This window comes from Acipenser ruthenus, chromosome 13 (assembly GCF_902713425.1).
Source record: "Acipenser ruthenus chromosome 13, fAciRut3.2 maternal haplotype, whole genome shotgun sequence".
NCBI classification, from domain to species: domain Eukaryota; kingdom Metazoa; phylum Chordata; class Actinopteri; order Acipenseriformes; family Acipenseridae; genus Acipenser; species Acipenser ruthenus.
The window spans coordinates 33317418-33336732 of record NC_081201.1 but is presented as its reverse complement, the minus strand read 5'-3'; the positions used below and the strand labels follow the sequence as shown (position 1 = coordinate 33336732).

Genomic DNA, 19315 nt, shown 5'->3' with positions numbered 1-19315 from the left:
AGAGAAGATCAAACAAACTGTGTAATGAATTAGATTCACTGGAGCTCACAAGATCTTGCAGAATCAATTTGTGTACGTGTGTGTGGGTGTGTGTGTGTGTGGGTGTGTGTGGGGGTGCTAGGCAGCTATGACAGGATTTTTAATATACAAGTTATATATTTATTCAATCTCATGACCCTTAGCAGAGGTGTAAAACATTTGCCAGTACTGAATGTAAAAACTTCGCTTTTTTAGCTTTCTTCCCCCCAGACCCTCGTTGCCAACCTTTGGAAAACGCTCTGCATTATACACCAACAGCACTATACCAATTAGGCTCAGATGCCAGTTGAGCAGCATAATATACCAAGCTATAAATGTGATACATGAGCGGTCTAGCTAAGGTTATCCTCTGTAAAAAAAAAAAAGAAAATGCAAACAAAATAATTATCAGTTTGGTACTAGATGGATAACAAGTGTAAAATATTGATGGGGAAAAAGTCAAAATTCTAGATTGCTGTCAAAAATGATCTTTTCTTGCCCCTGTGAGTATCCCATGCACTTCATACCAGCCATGGCTGTTTAGCTTGTAACAAAGGTTTGATATGTTTCCGACCAATTTCGCCAAAATGTAAAAGCCTCCCATTGAAATGTGTATCATTTCGTGATTCCCGTTCCTCCCAGTCTCCTACATTTTCTGAGACTGGATTAACAATAAATGGGTTTGGTGTGTGTGAGCAAGCCAATGGGATGAGCACAAGTTAGTACTGGTAAGTAATAATTAATAAGGCTGTGTTCCCCCGCTTCCTTCAAGCATGACGTGAGGTCACTTCTGTTTACTGCTGACATTGTGTTAAGCATTATACTGAATCAATAACCTCAATGGGCATCTATCACAACTCGGAATGGTGCTGCTAGCTCTCTTATTGCAGAACAGTAGTTGCTCGGTGTACTGAACCCAGTTTGCAGGTATGTAATGGATGCATTGGAGGCAGGCTGAGGGTGCGAGAAGGGAGCGGCAGACTGGGGGAGTGGATTACTTCAAGAAAAGAAACAGAGGACACGGCAGGTAAAGACAGAGGGACCGTTTCTGTTCAGGCAGAACCAGTGAGAAGTCTGCCTCTGTTTTAGTGAGTGAGGAGAAAAGCAATGTTCATGAACAAAACTAGTTCCAGACAATTTAGGTTCACGCTACTAAAAATGGCCCTTCTGCACTAATACAGCAGTGTTTAGGGTGCAGTAACTTTGTAGTGGTGATGCAAAACCTTGTACTACAGGATTGTACTGCATTAAAGAGCAAGTAAAGGAAAACAACAACATAGTATATCATATTGGGTGCTGTGTGATATATACAACATATACAAGCTGAAATCCACCCAGGAGAGGTCACAGCAACAGGTTACTAGGCTTTCTTGTTGATGTGACCTCATATGAAAATCTGACTATCTTATAGCCACCTATACTGTTTTTTGTAATAATATATAGTTAAAAAAAAAACAATAATTAAAAACAGTATAACATCAGATGGCTTGTATCACTTCAATATCAGGGTGTACTATGTATTGTATTATATAGCTTAGAATCTATTCTACAGCTCCAAGTCTGCTGGACACAACACTCACTATAACGTCTGCGGGCTCCAAATTGAAAATGGTTACAGGTGCTTCTTGATAGTGCTACAGCATTGCTTTTGTCCTTGAAGCAAAATTGGGGGGCAGACTTTGCACAGGTGCAAACTTGCGTGTAAGTGGGGTGAGGGGGGCTGGAGGTTTGACCGGGGTGAGGAGGGAGAGAGCGAACTCACTCTGTCTGCGGTGCGGAGCGCTGGGTCGAGGGATCCCCTGGAACGAACCCTGCCAGGGAGAGAAGAAGGGGACAGGCAGCACACCCTGTGCAGAGAAAATACAAGGGGAGAGGTGTAACAACAGAGAAGCCCAAACAGAGAGTACCTCCTTCCCCTCTCCCGGTTAGTGCTTCATTGTCTTCAGAGCCTCAACACCACCAAATCACTGTGGGCTGCCCATTGCTATTTCAACAAACACAAAAAAACACCCACTGGTTATTAATACAGAACAAGAAGGTCAACCATTCTTGAGCGCACTCGGGTTAAGCAAACACCCTACTGGTTAGCTTTCATAGTTTTTTTTTCACCTTCTGAATAACACATTGTCATCACTTTGGAAAGTGTCAGAAGTCTCTCTTCCACATTGCTCTGTGTTGTTGGCATTTTTATTTTCTGTAAGTACAGATTACTGTTGTGATCAAATGTAGAGTAATTGTATATATATATATATGCAAACTTTGAAATCACAAAGTCCACCTGTATGTACTAAAATGTTAGACGAACAATCATTTGTTTCAAATAGTGCATGCATGCATATACAGACGTGCTCAAATTTGTTGGTACCCCTCCACAAAAAACGAAGAATGCACAATTTTCTCTGAGATAACTTGAAACTGACAAAAGTAATTGACATCCACCATTGTTTATTCCATATTTAATAGAAATCAGACTTTGCTTTTGATTTTTTATTCAACATAATATTGTAAATAAGAAAACAAATGAAAATGGCATGGACAAAAATGATGGGACCGCTAACCTAATATTTTGTTGCACAACCTTTAGAGGCAATCACTGCAATCAAACGTTTTCTGTAGCTCTCAATGAGACTTCTGCACCTGTTAAAAGGTAGTTTGGCCCACTCTTCCTGAGCAAACTGCTCCAGCTGTCTCAGGTTTGATGGGTGCCTTCTCCAGACTGCTAGTTTCAGCTCTTTCCATAGATGTTCGATAGGATTCAGATCAGGACTCATAGAAGGCCACTTCAGAATAGTCCAATGTTTTGTTCTTATCCATTCTTGGATGCTTTTAGCTGTGTGTTTTGGGTCATTATCCTGTTGGAGGACCCATGACCTGCGACTGAGACAGAGCTTTCTGACACTGGGCAGTACGTTTCGCTCCAGAATGCCTTGATAGTCTTGAGATTTCATTGTGCCCTGCACAGATTCAAGGCACCCTGTGCCAGGCGCAGCAAAGCAGCCCCAAAACATAACCGAGCCTCCTCCATGTTTCACTGTAGGTATGGTGTTCTTTTCTTTGAAAGCTTCATTTTTTCGTCTGTGAACATAGAGCTGATGTGACTTGCCAAAAAGCTCCAGTTTTGACTCATCTGTCCAAAGGACATTCTCCCAGAAGGATTGTGGCTTGTCAATATGCATTTTAGCAAATTCCAGTCTGGCTTTTTTATGTTTTTCTGTCAAAAGTGGAGTCCTCCTGGGTCTTCTTCCATGGAGCCCACTTTCGCTCAAAAAGCGACGGATGGTGTGATCAGAAACTGACGTACCTTCACCTTGGAGTTCAGCTTGTATTTCTTGGGCAGTTATCCTTGGTTCTTTTTCTACCATTCGCACTATCCTTCTGTTCACTCTGGGGTCGATTTTCCTCTTGCGGCCGCGCCCAGGGAGGTTGGCTACAGTTCCATGGACCTTAAACTTCTTAATAATATTTGCAACTGTTGTCACAGGAACATCAAGCTGCTTGGAGATGGTCTTGTAGCCTTTACCTTTACCACGCGTGTCTATTATTTTCTTTCTGATCTCCTCAGACAACTCTCTCCTTTGCTTTCTCTGGTCCATGTTCAGTGTGGTGTACACAATGATACCAAACAGCACAGTGACTACTTTTCTCCATTTAAATAGGCTGAATGACTGATTACAAGATTGGAGACATGTGTGATACTAATTAAAGAAACTAATTAGTTTGAAATATCACTATAATCCAATTATTTATTATCTTTTCTAAGGGGTACCAACAAATGTGTCCAGGCCATTTTTGAATATCTTTGTAGAATAAGCAATAATTCATCTCTTCTCACAGCTTCTTTGCTTTATTCTATGACATATCAAAGGCATGCAAGTATACATGATAAAATAGCTTTTAATTTCATCACTTTTCAGGAGGAATGAAGCATTATTTCAATGAGCTGTAAGGGTACCAACAAATTTGAGCACGTCTGTATATATACACACACTCCAAGTACTACTGTAATCAAGTACTGTACAGTATTACCTATGTAGATATAGTGTGTCCTATGTGCAATTACTGTTAAATGAACCCATACATGTCCATACAATGAGTTTAGTAAGGATTGTGTACCAGTATTAAGCCGAACAGACTGCTCAGGCTATTAAATTAGCTCACTGAGCAGTACCTGGCACGGACAACCCAGCAAAAAGTACCTTAATACAATTCATGATTTGTATGGACCGATTACAATGGAAGCTTACAGATATATGTTTTATTACAGATATTTAAGAAGGTGCTTCTTTAAGACTGTTATCAGTATATTTAACAAATTATCATTTCTCCTTTGAATGTATTTCTTTGTTGGTTATGTTTTTGTTCAGATTTTCCAAGCTACACTGGAACGGAGATACATGACTAGTGTTGCAACAGTTTAGTTTCAATAAGTATCATAGCTCCCATGTCCTTTGCACCAAAACAACCGTGTCACATATCAAATACTGTAGTTCTCATAACACACTCTGCAAAGCACTTAGCACATGAGCACTGTACCACTATTTATTTCAAATCAGGACAGTAAAGTGTAGCCAAAGTAGGATTGCAGTCCAGGTTTCATCCGTGAATTCACCGGCAGCCTCTATCTAGACAGACACAGCTCAGCAGGAGTGACAATCAACAAGTAATTTTGTTTCATGGGGTTTTGACAGTAAACTTAAATTGAGCCAATCTGTACTTTGAAGAAAGCCTCACTTGCTGATACAGCACTTCATCCCAGGAGAGTATAGGCTATTTTCTTTAACTTTCCCAATGTTTCAACGGCCCAGCCTGAGTCCAGTCAGTTTGGGCATGGCGCCACTGCCTCTAGTGGGGAATCACAATTGTATTCAAACTCCTCGCTGGCAGTGCTGACAGCGGAAGATCTTTATTATTTGAGTGTTAAGAGCTTGGAACTCATTTCATTTTTGCTTTCAATGCAAATTCTTCCAAGTGCAGGTTTTGCAGTCTTATCAATCCAGTACAAAGCCGTTCTCTGAAAAATAATTCTGACATGCACTGCATTGACATTAGTTTCTTAAATTTTCAAATACAGATAATGGAAAGTATCCGCATCCTTAATTATGCAGTGAAATAAAAAATAAAATAAAAAAAAAGGCTACAATAAAGAACATTAAACACTCTGGCACCATTACCGCTGATGTGATTCAAATGGTAATGAGTAGTAATTACTCACTTTTGTATGGCAGAGGAGTATGTATTTTCCTGACGCAGTAAGAGGGCTGAATAAGATGACTACTGCATTTATTTTACTGTGTTTTAAAGCAGGGATGCTTATGGAAATTGCCTGGTTCCAAATATTCTTTCATTTAAAAAAATATCACCACTGCGATACTAAAGAGGAACACCCCGGAGTGAACTGAAATTGCCAAACCAGAAAAAGAGGAGAATTTGTTTCCGTACTGTGCAATTTGTTTGACTTATTTCAGCCATCATAAAAATACATTATGGATCAAGGCCTGTATTTTCCCATATGGGCAAACTGCAGGCAAATTTCCATAGTAAATATATTACATGGGCAACTTGCCCACAGTGCAAAACTTCATATGGTTTATATTTTAATTATATATTTTTGTAATACTGCTGTACATAAATTGTGTTTTGTATTTCATGTTAATTTAATTTCAATAAATATTGCAAAAACACCTATTTTGTCCCAGTTTGCCTGCTCTGATTTTAACACTTTTTAAAGGAAAAAAAAAAAAAAAAAGAAGAAACGTGCATTTCTGCATGTATGTCTGTTTGGGTCAGCATTCATTAAAACCTTTGGGCATGCTCAAAACAGGGTGACCAAAGTATGTGTCATTTTTTATATATTACCCAGATTGTTTCCTGTATCTCATGAAACAGCAGGGTGTAAATAACAGTCCCTTTTTGCACTTCAACAACAGCAACAGCCGAGGCTTTTATTACACAGTAAGACTTGAAAGAATTGACCACCCACTTGATTAAGGACCCAGGACCTGTGTGGATAAACCTGTGCAGCTCTATTTAAAAAGACATTGGTAACAATACAAAGAGTAGGACACAGGAGGCACCGGCAAGTCAATAGTGAGAATGTTCAGAAAGTCAAAGTGTGTTTCAAACAGCTGCAGAGAGATAAGGCCTCTTAATAATCAAGCAGATATTGTAAGGACTGTATCTTCCCTTCCACACACCAGCACAGGGAGAGGGTGTCAGTGGAATCTGGCAAGCATGCAAGTCATCCTGTATCATTGTCTTTGCTTTGAAGCCAAGCTTGGGGACAAGTGTATCTTTAAAATCAAGCATTCTCAAAAGAAAGCCCAGGACAGTATACTGCATACAGAGTAACCCTGATTACTCATTCCAGCAGGGGGACAGGAGCTCTTCAGAACTTGGCAAGCAAGCAACAATAAGCTGTCCCTATTAATGTTTAAACCCATTTCATACAATGATGTCTTTGAAAATAAAAACATTTACAAAAAGAGGATTATTAAAATTCTGTCAGCAAGTGCAACTTCCAGGGGCCAAATATGATTCAAAGCTTTGCAGTTTGTCATCAGCTTGACTGCAGGGATGGAAATAAGACTCTCATTGCTTAGCAGTTTGATCAATTTCTGGTTTTACTAGGGAGTTTAACAAGACACACCTGAGCTTGTTACCTACACACTGAGGATAATCAAGTTCATAGTAAAACCTGGAAAAATTGCTATGCAATAGGAGTCGTATTGCTATCCCTGGACCGAATTAAGTCATCTCATATAATACAGCAGCTTGTTTGCATGCATCTAGATGGACCACTTCTTATTTTAATTTTAGTATTGTTTTGATTGTAGGCTGAAACAGCTGGCTGTTATTCAGCTAGTTTCTTTTCCAGGAACCTTTTCTGAGAGAGAACAACCCTAGAAAAGACGAACTTTTAACCTCTCAGACAGCAATTTAAAAAACAAAATGATGGTTATAACATTCTCTTTGAGTACACATTTGGGAATGACGAAATAATAAGTACAGTGTTATATTACCTCCACAAAACCAGTAACAAAGAACAAGAAGAAGTATAAAAAAGACCTGGGCAAGTGCGTACGCCCAGTACTCATTTCATGCTTGCAAGACTTCAAAAGGTACAGCAATCCAAATGCAGAATTCAAAACAAATGAGCAGTTTTGTTATCTGTACATGCCTCTGTGTTTCCTCTATTTCTATTTTTCTAATCTTCTGTTGAAAGTGTATATTATTGTTTCTTTAACCTTTATAAAGTGATTTTGTTGGCAGCTCCGAAGCAAAACGTCAAAACTATCAGGTTTTTTTTGCATTTTGTCTACCTGTTTCGAAATAAAAAGAAGAAGAAAAAAAATAAAGTGCTTAATTTCAATTCACCCAACTTATCTCTCTCCAAGCTGTGGAAGGTCCTGCTGAACTAAGAGAAATTCAATTAGAATAATGTAGTATCAGCACTCTGCCAGTGGCTACTGCACATTATTACAACTGCACAGAAGCTTATCTACTGCTTTCTGACTAACGAAAGGCATAAACAGCTCCCAAACAGCATTCGCCGCTCATAAATAATTCCATTGGCCTGATCAGGTAAACTAACAAATGAGGCTGTAAATCTGGTCTCCGGAGCTGAACCAATTCATTCTGCTTCTTTATTCCTTGGCTTAACATAAATTGAAAAAATAAAAAAATAAAAATGCATAACTTATGACTAGCGCTGGCTGTTGACATTCTACTACACCAGCATTTCTTCTGATATAATTTGATCCCTTATTCTCTCATAAAACAAATGCTTTTATTACAAGGAGTACACCTCGGAAATGCATTGCTTATAGTAAATCTCAAAAGACAAGCACACTACTACCTAATACGGACCGGTTTATCAAGTCAAAAATAAAAAAAAAACAATTAGTCACTGCTTGCTAGTTATTATGTATTGCCTTCATTTTGTTTTGCTGTGCTGGGCCCTGTCTACCTGATCCTTAAAGATCTTTTTTAATTATACCGTACCTGGATTTCTATCAGTGGTGTGGTATTTGGATTTGTAAAATCCACAACTTAGAAAGCACTGGTATAGAGCCTACAGTTTTGGGATAATTCTACTCTGCAAAAGTGTTCTAAATGCCACAGGACTCTGACAGGCAACCGTCTCTATTGTTCCATGGATTCTTGTAGTGACATTACTAGAATCCGGTGGTCTCAAACCCCAAAAGTGTTCTTTCTAAATGTTTTATTTCTAAAAATGTTACAGATGCTAAACAGATTAGCAAAAACTTAACAATAATACATTACAGAGAACGTTATACAGAATGGATACTAGATTTATAAGTGATTTGTAAATAATTAACTTGGGGATTGATAGCATCAGTGCACTAAGACAACAGTTAATACAACTGAAGTTGCATTTCCAGGACCCCCTTGTAAATGATGCCATGGTCCAATGGGTAAATCTCCTGGTTAAATAAATACATAGACTTATTTGTAAACCTTCTTTCTTTATTTGTAGTGAAAAAAGACCTGAAATCAAGCCATTCTCAGAACATCAGATTCCACTTAATTTCAATGGAGCATCTAAACGCCTAAAGTTTCAAATATATGTATGAAAAACATAAACATACAAATATTGTCTATGAATCCGAACAAGAAGTCAGGGGTAGGCAAAGGCTAATGGGCTTGGACAGCTTGAAACCCTCGTCCTACACGCCTATGCCTTGATCAGGCAGCACAGCATGAGGAGGAATCAGATACTGAGTGGATCTAGACACGCTGTCAGTTAGACAGCTTACAACAACAGAGATTACTCACAGGATTCCCTCTCCAAGCGGTTTGGGTGGCCTTGTCGTTGTGTCTTTGTCGCATCTCTTTAGACTCTGGGTTCCTTTTGTGACAGTGACACCTAGTGCTCTGGAGGTAAATTGAGAAGAAAAACATTTTTTTTAGCTTTTCCCGCATGTGTAAGAGATATGCAAATTTTTTTTTTTTTTAATTGTCACTTTAATTGAAGTGCTTCTGTTTGCAAATAACGAATTTCTTGCTGGTTTCATAGCAATTACAAAGAGTTTAATTCCTCTAAGAAGATATGCCTTTCATTACACTTTCTTTCCGAAGTGGGCCCCTTAGTATTTATTTAATTCAAAGCACCCTGATTTACAGCATGTTTAATTTTACTAAGTTCAGCAGGACTAAAACTTCAGTCGGAATACAGAAATATACTGTGAGTTAAGGTAGGCCTTTCAGATGAGCAGACAGCAGCACAGTGGGAACTGGCATCCTTCCAGCCCCTACAACTGATAACGGGAATGGAGTGTCTGCTAGGTATAGAACTGCTTGTCCTTTCAGCTCAATTAGGGCATTCATGTGACCTAGAAGGAAATATATAAATGCTTTTAACTTCTGACTTGACAAACATCTCAATGGAGTTAGATGGAGATCCACTTCCCTTAAGTTATGAACTCCTGCTAGTAAAAAAATATAAAAAATTGATTGTTTTATCATTGTTATTTATTACCAACTTATACCCTTAAGGTATTTTCAAAATGTTGGTAAACTAACTAGCAACAGGTAGATGCAGCTTGTATATATTGTAAGCTCTATCCTTAGTATGTATGGTAGTTTATACATAGCCATACCACTGAGGGGCTCCAACATGCTGAGCATTTACGGCAGTTATTCATGATACTGTATATGAATTGCAAAAAGGTTCCAGCTTCTTCAAGGCTGGGTCTACTTGACTGGGCATCAAGCTGTGCTAATGAAAACAGAAATGATTCTCTACCTAGGGATGCATCTACGACGGACCTGACACACTGTGGGGGATTGTTGGATATTTCACTGGTATATATTAACAACCACAGGCTACAGTGTACAGGGCAAAGGTACAGTAAGCAACATGCATAAGCTTCAGGGTCCTGTGAAAGGCACACTCTCTCAATGCATTCTCCAATGGCCTCCTGACTCACCATTTGCTGCTGAAGTTGTTTAATCGTGTCATCCTTGCTCTTCAGTTCATCTTTCAGTTGGCGGATTTCATTCAAAAGCTCTTCAATCTGAAACAGTCGTGGAAAAAAAAAAAAATCTGAAAAAAGGCCAAGCTGTTTCCTCATTACTAGACGAGTGGCTCTTATGCTCTAGCAATCAGTCCAAGTGTGATGCTACGGGCCGCATTCACCAAACTGTATGGTCTTATGAAGGACAGTTTTTTTTTGTTTTGGTTTTTTTAAAGTTTTTTTTAAATTTATTAAACTGGTTGGGTTAGAAGTTTATTCTTATTTTTCAAAAGAACAGTTCATAAACAAAACTTTCTTTAAAATGGCCTTTCAAGTTTCGTGACTACAGCCCCCTATTTCTGGATAATCTCTGCAGGGGTCGATAGAATTCGTCAGGATCTTTTTAGCACCCTGGGTCCTCATCAGTAGGGTCAGGCCCGGTCATACTTGACCAACTATGGTTTTAGAAGTGCTGTTCAGTGGTGAGTCACTAGGAGATGCACTCTATTGTCGCTGGGGCTATAAAAGAGGTTCTAAAAATCAAGACTTTATTTTAACTTTGAAGCCTGTGCAGCCTGTGCTTAACAGAAGTAGAAGGATTTCTCATCCCCTTTCACTTCCTGGGAGAAGGGTCCCATCGTCCACGTAACACCAGTGTCCAATTAACTCTGACACAGGAAGCAAACTAATATAGCTGTGGCAGGAAACATGGGACTTCATCCGAGTCAATGTGAAAACAGCAGCAAAATAATCCAGGTCAGAGTGCTTATGCTAATGAGGGGTTTGAAAATATACCGCAAAGGCTACTTTAATACACTTTAAAATACGTTTTTGTATAAACAGAAGAGCGGAAGACCTGCTTTGGATTCCCCATACACACACTTGTACAGAGTTGATGTTTGAATAGGCTTTTCCATTCCCTTTGTATTTGCAAAGAGCCTAGAGGTTCTTGCATTAAAGGTGCTATACAAGCTTTCCATCATACCTGCATTTTCACACAGACTCACACACTGACACACGCGCACAATCGCACACACACATTGGTTGCAATCCCAATAGCGTTGACTAGGTCACTCTCCACCCAAGGTGGGTTCAGGCCAGAAACCTAAAGAGGAACACGCTTCATTAATATCCACACTGGCTGGCAAACACCCCCCTCTCGTTCACTGAATCGCCATACACCGGGAGCATGTCTTGTCTAAAGAGACGTGAAAATGCCCTAAGTGCACATTGCACTAGTTCAAGATGTGCTAGGGGAAAACAAAAACTGCAAAACAGATTGAACACACAATAAATAAATAAATAAATAAATAAATAAATAAATAAATAATGCATACATTTATATTATTTATATTATGGAGTGTTGGTCATGAAGCTTTGAAGCGGCTTCAGAAAACATTAGAGACAATGCCTGTAGGGATGAGAGCTGGGCAGAATTCTGATAAGAGTTCAAGCCGGCTGGAGGCCTGCCTACATGAAGGCATTTTTTGAATGAAGGTTTCGCTGTTTTTTAATCTTAGCAGTGAACGAGGCAGATGCAGCCTGAGTGCAAATCAGAGGGATGAGGCGTTTCTTTAAAAGTGAATCTGCTTCCATTAATATTTTCTATTCTACCGGTTATGCTGCCGAATATTTATCAGTGGTTGCTCTGTTGTTTATCTTTGGGGGGGCGGGGGCGGGGGGGGGGGGGGGTGTTGGTCTGCTGTCTTCTCATATTGTAATATATATATATTTTTGTAGTTTGCAAGTCTGCACCTACTCCTGGCACTTACTGATCTGTAGGACGAAGGCCAGTCATAAAGGAGTTCACCGGGTGCATAGGGGAGCTGTAGATTTTGCATCACTAACCTGCAATAGTGCAAATGAGATGCTCCCTGTGAAATCCCCAAAGAACTAAAACCTGCCCTCCCCTGACTGTACTGCTCACCCTGCACACCACGCGGTCATGCCTTTACCAGGTGAAGAACCTGGGGACCTTGCACCACCACTGACTGTGCTTAGATCCTGCACATAATGGAGGAGGGGCACTATAGAAACGGCATCCATTCTAAGCCATCTTGTTTCCTATTATCTTGCCAGTCCTAACGTGTACCCCTGTTGAAATTTCACTGTGTTTTCTTGAGATACCCTTAAAATGAACAAGAAAAACACAGGGTTTGCATTTCTTTATAATAGACCTGAAATCGTTGGCCTTTATTTGATCGCTTCTAGTTCTGATGGGAATATTTTTTATAATACTGGGATTTAAAATTGTCCATTATCCGAAAATGCAGACGCTTCAAGGTCTGCTACAGAAATATGGTCTTATTTTATTCCATATTCTGTACCATTTGAGCTATTATATTTAGATGTGTTTTTTTCTTCCCAAAAGCCTTAGTTTCCTTGAGTTTAACAATAAAATAGAAATTAAAATCCCAGTGCAAAGCCCTAAAATAATAATGATAAAAAACTTACAGAAACATTAACAAACCACAGCATTACCAGTAATGGTAACAGTGGTTTCTGATATAGTACTGGTAGTGATATTATATTGTAGGCTACTGGAAGCAGTACTGCTCAATCACAATATAAACTCCTGGAGCTGCCCTTGTGCTACCATTCACTGTATACTGTTATTCTGTCATTGAAGATCATTTGGTGAGGTTATACTGCATCATCAATGTTATGTTTTTTTTGTTTTTTTTTGAGGCATAGGAAAATGTTATCCCACAAGGGGCTATTCATGAAGTGATACAGGAAAATGAACGTTGAAAGCAGATATTCCTCTAAGCCGCTAAGTGACAGCTCTACCTGTCCTGCTCTTGAAAGCAATTAGAAATGTGTCATGTCAAGTGAAAGTGAAAACCTGCTCATGCGCTCGTCCTCAGGTATGGGTTTTCTGTTCCTGAGGCTGGTTACATTTCCAAGGAAACAGAGTACTAAGAGTTCAGGTAACCGTGAGCGCCCCCACTCTCTTACTTTTTATGAGTTCATTTAAATTTTATTAATTCTAAAAACTACACTGTCACAGCAGGACAGCATGAATAACACACACACACACACACACACACACACACACACACACACACACACACACACACACAGATAAGTGTAGAGAGAACCTGGGGTGGTTGGGGGGTTCTTTTTGGTTAGATAGGCTGGTCTGGTGGCCAAATATTGTAAGAGGCTTCTAAAGTCTTGCTCCAGATTTTGCAGGGGTTAGGAAGGAACTTAAGACTTGATCAGGGTAAGGGTGATTTAGCCAGCCAGCTCCATTGATCTATACTGGGGATTTAGACAAGACTAGGAGTCTCACTTAGCATGCCTGCAAAAAGTGTAATAAAACACAGTGAAAGCATGGTAAAGCATAGGTAAGCATTGTAAAGACCACAGAGGTATGGTAAAGCATATTAATGAACATGGCAAACCAGGATAAAGTATGGTAAATGCCTGGGAAAAAAAAACATGGGAAAACTGCACAAAACAGCAAATTGGAGTTGGAAAGTCTAAGACAGTAAAGCAGGGTATGTTGAGGGGGTTTTCTGCCAGGTGTTCATGGTTTTACCTGCACAGCTGTGCTGGAGTCCTCCTGGGGCTCAGGGCTCCGAGGTCCTGCCAGCAGCATGTCCTGCAGAGCTGTGCTGCCGCCGCTGTCGTCCCCCGCCTGGAAGAACAACAGAAACACCGTGAGGACCCATCAGCACCGCCGCCCTTTCAAACGGCTTCGTCATTCAAACAGGGTCACTGGAGGAAAGAGACGCAAGCATATACCGTTCTAAAGTTTCAGGACAAAAAGCAAAAGGCTGCTTTACAGGTCGTTTAGGAGTTGCTGCCCCGGGATAATCCTTATCTACTTTATATACAACTGTATAGCTAACTTAACGCAGAGGACAGAATGATGTGGTAACAGTGTCATACATACATATATATATGGCTAAATATCCACACCCTCCGCTTTAGGAATAATGGAACAATGCCACAGGGCTTTCGGTAATGAACAACTCTCCTTAACAGGCCTAATTATAAACCAAGTCAAGTTCTGGTGCCATATTTTCTTTAGATAGAGCATTGATACCAAGCAAATTAAATGTAGGTGAATGTGCTTGACATTTACTGTCGCCCTATAGAAGAGTGTTATTCAAAGGGCACTTGTGTTGCAAAAGGCTGTTATGGTGCAGCATCCCAGTGGCTTACGCGATTTCCAATGCAGAACAGCTCACCAAGTATCTGAAATAGACACTTCCCAGAATAAACGAGGGTAAAGGTCTTCATTACAGCTCCTAACAACCAGAACGAAAGGTGCTGTCTGCAATTTCAAGCAAATGAGCAAGTGATGCCAGCAAGCCTCAGGCCCAGTAATGTCTTCGTAATGGAGATGGCCAGGAGTGTTGCTATGAAGGGACAGGTTCAGAACCCGAAGGATCTTTTCTATTATTTCCTTCCTGATCGGAGATGAGAGTCCCACAAGCTGTGACAAGCGGGAGGATTTGCTAAATGGCAGTCAAACCTGATCCATCTTTTATAATTGGAAGAGTTCAGATCGAATTAAAGGTCTATTTGTACAACTCTCAAACTCCTGGAGAAAATAAATAAGTAACACAGATTTCTCACAGCAAGATGAACAGGAACTGATTCTGTGAAATAACATGCCCAGCTAAAATAAATAAATAAAGGAAAACCTTTTGAGCGCCAAGTGTCTTAAGGAGAATTTGTTTTCATTTAAAAAAAATAAATTACCAGAAGAAAAAGGATGTACTTGCTGCCCTTTTAAACTCCTCACCCGATCATTGTATAAATTAACAAGAATTTACACATTTTCCGATACAAAAACGGGAGAATAGCCTGTTAGTTTAAAGCATAACAAATTGAAGGTAACCACTCTGTCCACATATATATATATCCTGCATTTTCTGGGGTGGTGAGTGGTTCAAACAGCAGACAAATAAAAGGGGCATGGGGAACGGGGCTTGTTTTGTGAGCAGTCAGACTTCATCACTGCAAAACCAGACACCGAACAGAGTTAGACAGGCTAAAATCACAGGGAGGCATTACAGTCGATGTTTAAAAAGAGAGGAAGCAGGGAGTCAGTGTGAGAAAGACAGACTTGCTAGATATAACCAGAACACCCACGCAGGAATGCAGAAACATGGCTTGAGTGCTCTTACAAATAATGATTCAAAAATTGATTCAATTTTAATGCCATTGCAATCAGTTCACATATTTCACCCAAGAACAAGATAAGAACTGATTGGTGTGTGGGCAGCTGGTACCTTCAGGATCATTAAATAACTATATGCCCACATGCAGGCTACTTAGCCCAGTAGACGTCAAAGGAGGGCTATCTTTTTGATAAAAAAAGCATGACATTTATTTAATTGGAAATAATTATTTCAAAGCAATGTTTAACAAATGTATTTATAATAAAGGATTCGTGAACTTCTGTATACTGAAAGCCTTTTTTTTTTTTGTTTGGTAAATGCATCTTACATTTTTTTATCACATAAATGTACTTAAAAAGACTGCTAAAAGAACATAGGGCAGATCGTGTCATTATTCACAACATATAAAACATTTGTTGTCTATGTTATTTGTTTTTAGTCTACTGAAATAAGAAATACCAAACTGTAGTAATTGCTATTTCTGTTAATTACAACAGTAACATAATTATTAATTAGCCACTCATTTGTCTTCCATATAAATGCAGTGCAGCAGCAAGACAAACTTTTCACTTCAATATACAGCACTGCTTTCTGTCCTTACTGCAAACCCTTCTTATAACGAACCCCCTTTTTTAGCGATCCAAGCAGCAAGAACCATTTTTTTTTTCAATGGAAATGTCGATTTCAGTCAACAGTGGATAGTAAATTATGCTAATGCTGCAAGTTACTGTAGCAATACTGAAGTATCTCTGATGTCTTTTGAAGAAACTGGAACCCGATGCCTGTGTTTCACTAAGCTCCTCTGGACTCCAATGTCAGTCCCTGAAGCTGCTCAGACGAGCACATTAAGGCAGCTTTATCAATGAACTCCACCACCCTGCACCTCACACACAGCTTAAACCATAAAACCTGGAGCTGGAGGCACACACAGAGTTCAGTCATGATAGAGTAGAGATTACATGACACTGACACATTACAGAATGCTGCTTCTTCCCTAAGCTCCTGCAGGTGCTTAGGACATGAGGATTTTTATTTATTTGTATTATTATTATTATTTTACCAACCTCTTTTTACCTGAGGCCTCCAGAGGTGAAAATCACGAGAGGCTAGAGAATGGACCTGCTGGAAATGTTTCTAAGGACACAATACACTAAATCAAATAAAAAAATACAACATACAAAAAAACTCCCCTAGCACAACTTGAAGCCTGGCTTTAATTTATTCTGCACAACCCCGTTTATCACAGCGCCTATCATCATTATACAAATACCACACGTTAGTCTGAGCACATACTCTCAAAATGAATTAAGGGAAAATAATGGCTCATGCCAATCAACAGAGGTGCTTTTTTGTTTGTTTGGTTTGGTTTTTTAAAATAATCTGACTCAGCCTATATGTTGTTTTGTTCATTTAGCAGGGAGCAGTTATCATGGCTCAGTGGTTACAGTTCTGTGATTTACACTTCTGAATCTTCTCATGATCTAGCTAAAAGTGTAGCAGTGTAGCATCCACTGACCTGCAGAGGGCTGTATGTAAGGTTTGTCAAGAAGTAGTATTTCAGAAGCGGAAACTGTAAATGATCTAGCACCTCCCTTTCTCTGTGCCTTTGCTGCTCTTTTCCCTTGGTATTCCAGAGTAAAGTGCTCTAAGGGAGAGGGGATGGGGTGTGCGGTGGGGTGAGCTCACCTGCAGTAGCTGCTGGAGTTTGAGCAGCTGGTTCTTGACGGAGGTGCAGTCCTGGGTCATGTGACGTAGGGTCAGTTCGTCGAGAGCCACGATGTTCTCCTGGGAGGTCCTGCTGAAACTGGGGCCACAGTACCCATCATACTGCCCCGCTGGGGAGCCCAGGAACACAGGTCCCCTGAAAGACAGAGTGACGTCAGACCAGTAAAAAAAACTTCAAACTGCTAACAAGTGGCAGGAACTGAAACTTAACGTAATGTGGTCTTACTCCTTAGAAGACATCTTTAGATATGTGGATATTGTAGTGTTGCCTTCTACAGCTTTCTTTTTTTCTTTTTTTCTTTTTTTTAAAACATAGCTGTTAAACATTACTGGTACAATATATTATTGCCAACCTAACCCTACCATCAAATGTTGACAACCATAAAAAGTTCAGGTTGCTAACCTTATGATAAATTCACAGCACCTGCGGAATATCGGTTCTCTTTATTCCAGTATTATGCATACCAGTTTATCATTCCAGAAAGGGAGAAAAGGTCACAGCTTTCAGCCTCTGCCTGCCTTATAATGTACAGTAGAAGAGCCGTGAGCAGGTGGAGTCAACAGAACTGAACAACAGACAGCCATCATTCCTCAATACCAGTGAATTTAGCTTAAAGCCAGTTTCGGATCTTGTCTCGTCTCTTCCGCACGGCTCACCTGTTATCATGCTGGAAGTGTTCCTGCCCGGTCCAGCGCTGCTGCGGGCGTCTCCTCCAGTAGCCCTGGCCATGCCGGCGCCCCCGCTCCAAATGGGACATGTTCTCAGTGTCAACTGGACAGGAGACCAGAGACAGAGAGAACTATGGTGTTAGCTGCTGGCAAAGGGCTCCCACAATGCATCTCAAATCCTTTAAAATGAAGGTCTTGCCTTTGATCTTTTTAGTTTTCCCCAGACTTTACATGCACTTTTGACTGAGGTGAAGCAGCAAATTTGTCCTGATGCTACAACTTTAACTTTATTTACAATATGTTAGCAGAACCTGAGTGAGCTGCACACAGGAAGTGAAGGGTGGGGAGTATTTCCATCCTGTAGATGTACAGCAGACAAAGTGAATTAAAAATAATCATAATAATAATAGCACAACATTAGGGGGTTGACTTGTGAGAGGTTACAGTACACCAATGTGAGGGAAGGAATTGGGGTTAGAGAGTCCCAATGAGGGTGTTTGTTATACTGAATGTTAGAAATGACATCCTTATCTTAGATCTGACAGAGGTGTAGGCAGTGTCCTATTCTAAGAACTAGACTGCATTACCACAACAGTTTAAAAAAAATAATAATAAAAAAAAAAGCTTTTAAAAAAAACCGCTCCAGACGGTCGCTTTACTTTTTTTCTGTAAGAGAACTGTTTGACACAGACCCAGGTCTTGGCACATCAAACTTAACTTCAACTAAACCTTGCTTTAAATGTTTTCTTTGTTATTTTTCACTGCCTTTTGGAACCAAACAGCTGGACAGAGGAAACTCGTGATTTTTTTTTGTTTTCCTTTACTGCTATGTACTTACCGGGAGCCAACTTGGAGTTCAGATGCCTGTTTGCGGACCATTTGGATATTTTTGTATGCTAGTCTGTGTGTTGTTTTTGCTTCCAAAGTCACGAGAAACCCAGATTCAAAACAAAAGGCCTTCCTTCCTGCCCTCCGTCCCACTCTGCATGCCTGTCACTGGGAATGGGGCCCAACTCTACATTGCGAGGCCTGCCTAATGATATTCCTGAACCACCCTCCCTGTACGACTTCACAGTTCTATAAATACAGCAGGCTTTCATTCCACTGGCAGGGGCCAAAAGAGGAGGAAGCTAACCGGCATGCCTTTTCTATTAAGTCAAAAAAACACTAGGCTTTTCTTTCCACTTCACCTCTGTCATTTGTATAAAGCTATTATTCAGTTCATCTTCCAGAGCGGCAGTGTGGTTTGCGTGGGCTCATGTGGGCGATGTGCTAGTGGTGTTGTTTCAGGGTAAAACCTGGACAAGGCTTCCCTGGGCATTAAGCATACAAGTGCATAGGAGCGATAACCTTTTTATCTAGCAGCAGGACTGCATGATGTGGGAGTGCACTGCGCGGTAACCTGGGTCTGCTCCAGTGTGTGGGGTTGCGTTGCCATTCAGGGATAACCTAGCTATTGATTTTACCTGCCAGCGCTGCTGCATGTGTATTGAGCATGGAATAACCTGGACCTACTCTATCTTACAGCACTCCAACAGGGTCTTTAGATTAGCAGGCATAACACTGTCCAGGCTTAAGTATTTAGAGATGAAAATGTATCCCATTTTCCAGCTGAGAATGTTGTGGCCAATGTATAAAAAGGGTTGGATCGGTGTTCATACACTATGTGGGGATAAAGCTATAGACTACAGCAGCTAGTCAGAATAGAAATAAAAAAAAGTGTTTACACAGTAATGTGTAGAGTTGTTGTTCATTTATATCACAGAAGATTGCACCCTGGAACTACTA

The 19315-nt window shown here is 40.1% G+C and overlaps 1 protein-coding gene across 4 annotated transcripts in view; it reads right to left on the bottom strand.

Annotated features, from left to right (window-relative positions):
- Window positions 1–19315, bottom strand: part of LOC117417708 (serine-rich coiled-coil domain-containing protein 2-like) — a 70051-nt gene that overhangs the window by 11342 nt on the left and 39394 nt on the right. For 3 of the 4 annotated variants that reach the window (XM_058985178.1, XM_034029918.3, XM_058985179.1), the window contains 5 exons: window positions 17516–17630; window positions 16820–16994; window positions 13540–13638; window positions 9969–10055; window positions 8815–8913 (listed from right to left, as the gene is read on the bottom strand). In XM_058985178.1, the coding sequence (XP_058841161.1) occupies window positions 8815–8913; window positions 9969–10055; window positions 13540–13638; window positions 16820–16994; window positions 17516–17630 (575 nt within the window). Of the gene's footprint in view, window positions 1–1780; window positions 1866–8814; window positions 8914–9968; window positions 10056–13539; window positions 13639–16819; window positions 16995–17515; window positions 17631–19315 lie in introns of all 4 variants that reach the window. The other variant, XM_058985180.1, reaches the window with a different exon arrangement.